Below are 9732 nucleotides of genomic sequence, written 5' to 3' on the forward strand. Positions count from 1 at the left end.
CCCGCCACTATCGAAGATAGACAGAGTCTGTACGAAGGATTACATCCTGCCGGGTACAAATGTGAAGATAGAGGCGAGGCAGGTGGTGGTGGTGCCGCTGTACGGCGTGCACATGGACGAGGACATATACCCCGAGCCGCACACCTTCAGGCCGGAGAGGTTCATGGGGGAGGAGAGGAAGAACAGACCTTCGCATCTATACTTGGCGTTTGGAGCTGGACCCAGAAACTGTATTGGTACGTATAACGTGTACAATTGGGAGATAGGCTCGTGACGTCACGTTAACAGACGATACAGCGCGAGTGCGGCCGAATGCAGCCGAATGCAGCCGAATGCGACCGAGTGGGGGACACTGTCAGGGTCAGTAGGATGGGATCGCGAGGCTAATATTTTAAAGCATTTTTGTTAGTCATATTTGTGTTTATTTATAGAATTACATTAAGAAAAAAAAAATAGTGCTTCACCAATGTCCCATCGGACGTTGATATTAATGATGTGGTCGAAACATGCCACTCGCTATTTGAATCACATAATTTTACTAAATAAAGTAATTATTTAATTATTTTATAATATTCAATTTAGCAAGCTAAATTCGTTTAATGCAAAAGTTACATAAGATATACAATAAGATACAAGTAAATAAATTTTTGGGTATTAATATAAATTGATTTTCCAGGTATGCGTTTCGCGATGATATCTGCCAAGATAGCGATGGTATCATTATTGAAGAATTTCAAGTTCTCTCCGTGTCCAAAGACTGAAAATCCTGTCTCCATAGACATGGATTCTTTACTTTTAAAACCCGCTTCCGGTTTATGGGTGAAAATAGAAAAATTATAAATCATTTTTTACATTTATTTACATTTGTTTTTGTGTGTTAAAATTATTTTTTAATAAACTTGGCGATAAAAAATCCTATACTATTTTTGTAAATGTCATCAACTTGCCTTAGTGGGTCATTTTCGGGTCCAAAACGTTGTACCATAATTCTGGAAACAATTCATAATTAACCAAACATTAGAAAAAAACATATTCAATATTTAAGTCAAGCATAAATGTTACAATTTAACTAAAAATGTTGATAATACTATTCTTTACAGAAATGTATATGCAAGCTTTTATATTAATTATAGGATGCTTTTAATATCGTCTAGAACTATCTACAGTATTATTTAAATAAGATCATAATCTGAATATAAAAGTATGGTGAATGTTTAAGATTTATCAATAAATATATTTGAAATATGTACCTTTGTTCATTGGACAACCCGACATTAGGTAAACCTGGACCTCCGAGAAGTGGTTCAGCGGGAACCAACTGCATATTCGGATGTTTTTCTAAAACCCATGCAACCATCCTTTCATTTTCTTCTTCAGTTATTGTACATGTACTGTATACAAGTATTCCATCAACTTTTAAGGCTTTGATTGCCTGAAAATAAAAATAAAAAATATTAATACAGTATTACTATCTATACATTCATATAAATGCGAAAGTTGAGATGTATGGATGTTTCTTAAAAGATATATGTAAAATGGTGTAACAAATTTTATTAAAAATTGGCTTAGCATGTAGCACTATATGTAGATAGTCTGGAAGAAGACATAGTCCATGCAGAATTTAAAAAAAAAAGATTAGTATCTTTTTTTAAATTTTGCGTGGACTGAGGCACGGGTGACAATTAGATAAAAAAATAAATTAAGTCGAGATTTAAAGGTTGTTAATTAAAATAAATAAGACTAAATATACTTGCCGCTTCAAACAATTTTCTTTGCACATGTTTATATGATTGTAACATCTTTGGGGTAATATTATTAGCCAACTGGGGTCTCTGACCCAAGCCACTGCACGGAGCATCTAAAAGCACTTTATCAAAACTATTCAATGGAAATGGTGGCTCATTGATTTCTCCCTCACTATCAGTGTAACATTTTTCAGAGTTAAAAGGGAATACTTTGACACAAGTTATCCCATGTGCATCTAAGTTTTTACTTATCCTGTCTATCTTCTGTTTTGTTTTATCCAAAGCTATTATATGTGCCTGAAAAAAGTCACGGGCTATCATTACAAAATTAATAAACTCTTAATTTATATAAGAAATAATTTTATAACAATGTTCACTGCATATAAACTCACTAGCTCTTCCTGTGCGGCATCATCTGCTTGAAGTTATAAAATCTTTAATGTATTGTTTACATTGTTATAACTTTCAATTGCAAGCGGTAATGAAAAAATGCACAAATTACAACAATGACTGTTAACATTGGCTACCAATTACCATCACCACGGCAATCTTGGTTTTATGATGCTTGAAGTTTTTGTCTCTTTCTCACATGACAATTTTGTCCAACATTTTCCCCCGTATGTTTAAGAGTGTTAAAATGTATAGCCTAAAGTGTGTTGTAAGTGTGGGCTTTTTATTAAAGAAAGAATTAATAAATAGGTACTGTGATTGCTGACATCTTACATAACTAAGAAGTGTGTGTACACATTTTATTATATTAAGTACAGATTATAACAATTACCTGATTATTTGACATCTCAGCCAAATGTGTTGTTTTATTTCCAGGCGCTGCACACATATCTAGAATATGCTCATCAGGCTTTGCATTTAGAACCCAGCCAACTACAATTGATGGAAGGTTTTGTAATAAAATATGCCCCTCTGGGTAAATAGATTCATTTATAACTGGCAACCTTGAAGCTGGTAGCAACATGTGTATGGCAATACCACTGAAAAATATAACAAATTATTCAGAAGTACTCAAATTATGGAATTAAACACTGTACAGTTCAAGTTCTTTAGGTAATCAGTAAATCTTATCAAAATAATTTATAGAACCATAATTTTTACTATCTGTCAATAAGGAATTTTTTGTATTGTATTAAATATTTTTTGTTAAAAGGACAGTGTGATTTATTATTTCATATCATAAAATTATACCTTGGCTGGACACCATTATCAAACAATTGATATCGTTGCATTTTCAAATAACCTGTTCCAACATACATTTTTCTGCCTTCATAAGGAACTTTGAGACCTCTTTTACATTGACGATCTAAATCTCCATACACATCAACTCTCTCATTTAACTTACAACCTGAAACATTAAAATTTCATTTTAAAATCTTAAATACAATGATTAGGTTTAATAATTGTTCTTTAGTAAAAAAAGTGACATAGTCTTGATAATTTATTTTAGAGAATAGTCAAGGAAAAGTAACTATATAATAGCTTTTGCTAGTATGTAACTGGTGTTAAGTGGAAGTAATGAAGCATTGGATTTGTAAATAGTAAGATGATTTTAATTTTTTTTTATACTAAGTTAAAAACTTGATAATAAATTTTATAGTTGTATAAGATGGTCATTTGATCATCATGCTACAAACAATTAGAGATAAAGTGTCATACTCACTAGTTGGAAGAGCTAACACTCCTGGTGCAAAAACATGAGCACCTCTTAGTACTGCAATTGCACAGGAAACATCAACTATTACTCCATTTTTAGATTTTTCTAGGATAACATTTTCTGGCCACTTTTCAATAATGAGGCAATCTTCTTTTAATAAATACGTATTGGGTATTTGCTTCACACCTAATTCGTGACTTTGCTGAAACATTTTAGATTACATAGAAAAATTAACAAACATATTTACTAACAGCAAAATGGGTATGTTTAATAGCAATGCTAGGCTAGTAATATTGAAAAGTGTCATCATTCATTCAGGATTTAGGAGTAAAGTGCTATTGAGAGATATGACAAGGTATTTCGTAGAACTTACTGTTTCTAAATGGTCTTTCATATTTTTTATATCAAATTCTTTCAATCTATTAATTCTAAATGATGTGAAATCTGGGGTTTCCGAAAGCCACTTCGTTATTTTATTCAACATCTTGAGTGTTGAATTTTGATGTTTAGCAGGTTAGGGTTGTGCACATAATTTTAATGTATTTATTATTTGACACCATAATATATATTGCTTAATGTAATCGAAAGTAGACAGTTAAGATAATTAAGTTAAGCATAAAAATTAAAATAAAACTGATATCATCAAACAAAAACATAAAAAATAGATGTCATGTCAATTGTCAACGTCAGATTTAAATTGAAATTTGAACTTGAACTTTCAAATTTCGTTCGAAAACTATAACAAAAACAGACATCTATCAATCATGCATCAAAATCATCTATCAATATGTTGAGCTGTGTGAAGGCTTTAAGACTGCGTTAAAAACGTTTTTTTTTAAGTTTTAAGTTCAGTTTGTGAAATCCTACTCTACAATCGGTAGGCAATTTATTGCAGCCTTGCATTGGTACGTACGTTATAGAAATTATGAAGAAGGTGCAGGAGGTATATGAAGAAAAGATGAACCAACAATAATAGACATTTAATGTGAAGTCATAGTATCTTTACTGTCCCTGTCCTTGTAGGATCATACTAAGCTCTTCTCAGTTCGTTGTAAGTAAACTCTAAAGAAAATTAGCCAAAATCCTATAGTTTGCGCTTATTTATGAAGATTGGACTTAAATTATGCTCAGGTCAATATGAAGATAGAATGTCCCCAATTAATGTCACAAGTACCTAATTATGGGTTATTGGAAATTAACAATCATGCCTAGCAATATTTTCAGCATTCATATTTTCCAGAAATATTTTAACTACTCCTATTTTCACACTGGCCACTTTTTCGTCGATACGTGGCATAAGCACGAACAACTTCCACGTTCGCCGCCATTTTGACATCCAGCGATTTGTAGAGACTTTATTGAATTGTAGCGTTTTTCGTCATATTTCGTATATTTGCTTCCGAAAATGTAAGTACATTTATAAAATTATTTGTAAATATATAGTTTTTATTTCTTCCGCACTTGTATCTGATGATTTTCACCATCGTAAACCCTGGGTGGTAGCGGAGGTATCAACAGCGGTGTCAATCTTTGTCCAAATTAGTCGTAGTAAAACTAATTGAATTGTGTAGTTCGACGGTGTTATAATTTGAAAGTCAGAGGTGCATATTAACTTAAGGTATTACTAACAATTGTATTACAAGAAATCTGGTTATTGGTGTTGAGCTGCCATGTCATTATCATTGATTAAAAGTAACGTAGTCTGACGGATGAGTCAGAGAGATTTCATTTAATAACTTAATAATTTCTCTTTCAGACGACTTAAAAAGCTGCAAAATGGGGAATATGTTTGCAAATTTATTTAAAGGCCTATTCGGCAAAAAAGAAATGAGAATATTGATGGTGGGTCTCGACGCCGCTGGTAAAACTACAATTCTATACAAACTAAAATTAGGCGAAATTGTTACAACAATTCCTACTATTGGTAAGTACTAATTATTTGTATTTTAGCAATTTTGTTAGTATCCAAATATTTGTAATTTTTTAAAGTTCAGTATATAAGTATTTCATATCTGAATTTAAGCTACATTTATTGTTAATTTTAAATTAATTTTTCTACCATGGAAAGATGCCAAAATGTACTTTGTTTCATTTAATATATGATAAACAAGTGTACACATGTAAACATATGTAACTGCATTTTCTTCATAGATAATATATTTTATGAATGTAATCAAGGATATATTAGCATCTAGCCTATAATAGTAACATAACCTGAATTAAATTGGTCTTATAAAGACATTAAATTTGTGTAGTTTAAATGTTACCTCAACTTTTGGCCATAAAAAGTGAAAGTTAAGATTATGATTTGTAATTGTGCAATTAATGTTTTGTGTTATAATCAAAGCTTTGTGAAATTACAACTATCTTATGCCTTGATCAGAGGAATAGGCAAATATCTATGAAATTATTATTTAGTCATGTATAGTATATTTTGATTGCATTTTGTTAGTTTAGAAGAGTTCACCGTAATATCCCTTTTCTTATAAGGTATAGGATAAAGAAGTATATATCTAAGAGAAGGGGATTTAGAGAAAGGGGTAATATTCTTCTTTTTTTTAAATCTTTTTAACTACTTGAATTTAGAAGACTGGGCTGTGGTTTTTTACTTGTTAATGAAACTAGGTGGTCATTCTGTTATTATCCCACTTCAATTAAAAAACTAAAATGTAGGTATATTGTTTCAGGGTTTAATGTTGAAACTGTAGAGTACAAAAACATCAGTTTCACCGTATGGGATGTCGGTGGTCAAGACAAAATCAGACCACTGTGGAGGCATTACTTCCAAAATACACAGGTAATTAAATTTAATAATATTATTTTGATATAATAGGAGATGAAGTTTTGAACATTATAGGCTCACCTTTTAATTCATATAAAAAACTGTTGCATAGATTATATGTCAAATTGCATCAACCTTTTTTTTCAAAGCATTCTAGTGGAGATTAGTAATTTATTGTTTTAAGTTTTTAGGTCAATAATTTTACCTAATAAGTGAATGTGTAATGCTATGAAAATTTATTAGCCTGTAGATAAATGCTTTTATCATTTTTATGTGGGTGTGTCATTTGGCAATTATGTTACTTGTATTCAAATGTTTGGTAATGATTATCATGATTTCATTACTTATTGACTAACTGACTGGTCTATGAATACTTTCTCTTCTTAGGTCACTTTTGACAACAATATTATTACTTAAATATGTAAAGAGTTATGTAATTATTTAAGAGGTCACACACTTGGTCATATAAGGTACACAGTACAAAGAACAAAGTACACAGTGTCCAAGTACAGTACAGGTTGATCAACCCTCAGTGCTCTTCTTGATTTTTGTGACAATTGACAAAGTTGTGTAAATCATGTTTCCTCACAAGATTTTCACACCTTCTATTGAGTAAAGAGGAAGGAAGTATCTATAGTACATAATCTAAAGTTGTTAATTAAGTGTAACTTTTTTTTATAAAAGTGGACAAAAGAGTAATGGAAACATCCAAGTTCAACGGCATTCAGTAATATGTAATAATAACTTGGTGTGTTTGTTTTTACAATTTAATAATTTTCTTTTAGGGTCTCATCTTTGTAGTAGACAGTAACGACCGAGAGCGTATTGGCGAGGCGCGCGAAGAACTCATGCGGATGTTAAGTGAAGATGAACTACGAGATGCTGTACTTCTCATCTTTGCAAACAAACAGGTCAGATAATTTGTATCATTCTAATTATTGAAATAATTTTATTACATTTTTCAAATGTTGTTAGATGTAAAATATGCAAATTTGTTTTTTTTGTCCTTTGTTACATAACACAGTACAGATTGTATTGTATGCTCAAGTTGAATAATTAGTTAATGATTTAATATCAGGCACTTTGCATCTATTGTTTGAAAAAAGACAACATTGAATAAATTTTCTGGTACTTCGTATAAAATTGTGTTAATTTTTATATCATTTACATCTTGCAAGCATAAATGCCAATATAGTTCACATGTAACTAAATGCAAAGACATCCAAAGAATTTTCATTGTTTCTTTCACAGTTTTGCACTTCATAAATTAATTTCAATACAATAATCTTAACTTGTTCAGATGTTAAGAAATCTTTTCTCAGTGTAAGTTATTAGAGAAAGTAGGAATATTCAGTGGCAATGAGACTGTCTTATTTAAATGCTTAAGGGCACCACAGTCTCATTTTCCTATTTCATTTTGGAGAAATGTTTTGTTATATTTTCTTGTTATTTTTGATTAGCCAACAAATTCAAGTTAAAGCACTAATGGGTCATTGAGTTTTTTTTACTAGATCGTTTTTGATATCTCATTGTAAATGGTTACATTTTCTCACATCTAGAGAAGGGTTACTTCATTACATATAATGTGCTATGTAGGTATAGTACAGTGTAGTGTTGCAACGTGTGTGTGCGTGTTGTAGGATCTGCCGAACGCGATGAACGCGGCGGAGATCACGGACAAGCTGGGGCTGCACTCGCTGCGCAACCGCAACTGGTACATCCAGGCGACGTGCGCCACCTCCGGCGACGGCCTCTACGAGGGGCTCGACTGGCTCTCCAACCAGCTGAAGAACGCCAACCGCTAACCACAGACAATCTGATTACTGAAAGAGACTATGGTTTAAGATATGTTAACTTTATTTGCTATAAATGAATACAATGTATTATGTGCGGATTCATAAATGTAATGCGTCACCCGGTGACCGAGCTGCATCGCATTCTCGCTCAACTTGCTACCCTCGACCTAACAGTTTGTGTAACCGTTCCCTTTGAATCCCTTGCAATTAACAGTTTCAAAGTATAATCAGTGTACAAATTATCCGGAGGTGGGACTGTGAGTAGCGTTAACTGTGTTCCACATCTCAAAGGATGCGTTGTTTGTTCGTGCTCTGATGACGTGGAACAAACGATAGAGTGTAAAGTTTGCTAAATTACAATATTTTTTTTGTTTACAATAATCAATACAACAGTGGATCAGTGTACACTTAAGCAGTGGTCGTGCATTGTGATGTGGATAGGTTCGTAGCTGACTCGTGATAAAGAATCACAGCATAACATGTTTTATATGTATACTATAATGTGGAATAAGTTGTCGTAATAAAGTATTTAAAGTTAATTCACATATACGACTTTCAATATTCACTCTATTAGTTAATTAGTGGACCGTATCTAACAACTGCAGTGCTTGTGGAATGTATTAGTGTGCCTGCTGTCTTCTGTTTGTCACATGAATCAAGAATAAAGTTCTCAGGTCAGCTTGTAATATAGTTTATTCCTTTGTCTTTAACCTGATTATCCTAAAGGTCGTGTGCTTGGTGTTTCCCACTGTGAGCTATTTCCGTTCATAACAAGGAGATTATTTTCAAGTGCCACAATATATCCCACCTCGGCTGAAACCTATTCACATTGCTCGGACGGTATTCCTTCCCCTAAAACTCAATGGAATTTCAGACATTTATAATTTGTATGACTTGTATTATGTTTATTTTGATTGAAGTTAAGTAGGTAGCGTAAGCTGTTATGTATTTTACATTCAAAAAACATTACATATTAATACTTACGGAGATGGCTTGTTGTGATGGACCTGCATTTATTTGATTTCTCATGACGAACCGATTAGTTTTAGGTATTTGTAATGATATAACACATGTCTACAGATCTAGTGTTCCCTGCAATGGGAACTCGGACTGGGATGTTTTTTGATCATACACAATTAATTATAACTTAGCGTTTTTATAATGATTTAGAAAAAATTGTTGACACCCTGTCAAGGATATAATGATGTAGGACGTGCGATGGATAGTTTTTTTTATTTTCACGGAAATCAAGGAGATAAGTGAAGAAGCGATATGTGACATTCCGGTTTCTCTTATGCTGTATTATGGAATAAAGTATCCTCACCAATTTTGGTTTTTTTCTAAACGAAATCTACCTCGAAATTCTAAAAACTTTCTCTTTCTTTCCAAATAATGATTTTGAAAAATTTAGAATGATTATTCTATCTAGAATCAATAACACACTTTTACATACAATATTAATAAAATTCAATTATTCTAATGATTAGAAATAATTGACTTTTAATTACGAAACCAAGAATCATTATACTTGTTTTATTTTTTAGTCAATATTTAAACTTAATCTCATTATTATTTTAGTTAACGTTTAAGAAGTATGTACAAACACAAATATATAGAATAGAGTCGTGTGTTGCATTTATTGATTTTTCTATAGCGATAAGTTGGTACGGCCGCAGTATTATTTATGGAAATGACGCAAAACCTCAAGTCGTCCGTGACGACCTCGCTAATGGCTTGGGGGCG

The 9732-nt window shown here is 32.2% G+C and overlaps 3 protein-coding genes across 3 annotated transcripts in view; 2 read left to right on the plus strand and 1 right to left on the minus strand.

The window, feature by feature from the left end:
- LOC106108609 (cytochrome P450 9e2-like) overlaps window positions 1-862 on the plus strand; it is a 5885-nt gene extending 5023 nt beyond the window's left edge. The window contains exons 8-9 of the mRNA XM_013289855.1: window positions 1-236; window positions 677-862. The exon at window positions 1-236 is cut by the window's left edge and continues 8 nt beyond it. Of these exons, the coding sequence (XP_013145309.1) occupies window positions 1-236; window positions 677-840 (400 nt within the window). The 3' untranslated portion in view covers window positions 841-862. The remainder of the gene's footprint in view (window positions 237-676) is intronic.
- LOC106108607 (putative methyltransferase NSUN6) lies at window positions 860-4080 on the minus strand. Its single transcript, XM_013289853.1, has 7 exons — window positions 3785-4080; window positions 3418-3613; window positions 2946-3102; window positions 2527-2734; window positions 1755-2042; window positions 1251-1432; window positions 860-989 (listed from the first exon to the last, which is right to left on the minus strand). Exons 1-7 carry the CDS (start codon window positions 3893-3895, stop codon window positions 884-886), a joined length of 1248 nt encoding a protein of 415 aa, XP_013145307.1. The 5' UTR covers window positions 3896-4080; the 3' UTR covers window positions 860-883.
- Window positions 4081-4519: 439 nt separating this feature from the next.
- LOC106108613 (ADP-ribosylation factor 1) lies at window positions 4520-9316 on the plus strand. Its single transcript, XM_013289865.1, has 6 exons — window positions 4520-4542; window positions 4652-4818; window positions 5168-5335; window positions 6099-6208; window positions 6979-7104; window positions 7834-9316. Exons 1-6 carry the CDS (start codon window positions 4535-4537, stop codon window positions 7996-7998), a joined length of 744 nt encoding a protein of 247 aa, XP_013145319.1. The 5' UTR covers window positions 4520-4534; the 3' UTR covers window positions 7999-9316.
- The last annotated feature ends 416 nt before the right edge of the window (window positions 9317-9732 follow it).

Source organism: Papilio polytes, unplaced genomic scaffold (assembly GCF_000836215.1).
Source record: "Papilio polytes unplaced genomic scaffold, Ppol_1.0 DF821511.1, whole genome shotgun sequence".
Taxonomy (NCBI): Eukaryota; Metazoa; Arthropoda; class Insecta; order Lepidoptera; family Papilionidae; genus Papilio; species Papilio polytes.

What these genes read in the sequence shown, in the direction of transcription:
- LOC106108613 (XM_013289865.1), top strand. An exon ending in GTATATTTGCTTCCGAAAAT is followed by an intron (nt 4,819 to 5,167) that starts GTAAGTACATTT and finishes TTTCTCTTTCAG; the next exon opens with ACGACTTAAAAAGCTGCAAA. An exon ending in TACAACAATTCCTACTATTG is followed by an intron (nt 5,336 to 6,098) that starts GTAAGTACTAAT and finishes ATATTGTTTCAG; the next exon opens with GGTTTAATGTTGAAACTGTA.
- LOC106108607 (XM_013289853.1), bottom strand. Translation starts at nt 3,895, where the DNA reads ATGTTGAATAAAATAACGAAGTGGCTTTCGGAAACCCCAGATTTCACA. An exon ending in TGAAAGACCATTTAGAAACA is followed by an intron (nt 3,614 to 3,784) that starts GTAAGTTCTACG and finishes AAAATGTTTCAG; the next exon opens with CAAAGTCACGAATTAGGTGT. An exon ending in AGTGTTAGCTCTTCCAACTA is followed by an intron (nt 3,103 to 3,417) that starts GTGAGTATGACA and finishes TTAATGTTTCAG; the next exon opens with GTTGTAAGTTAAATGAGAGA.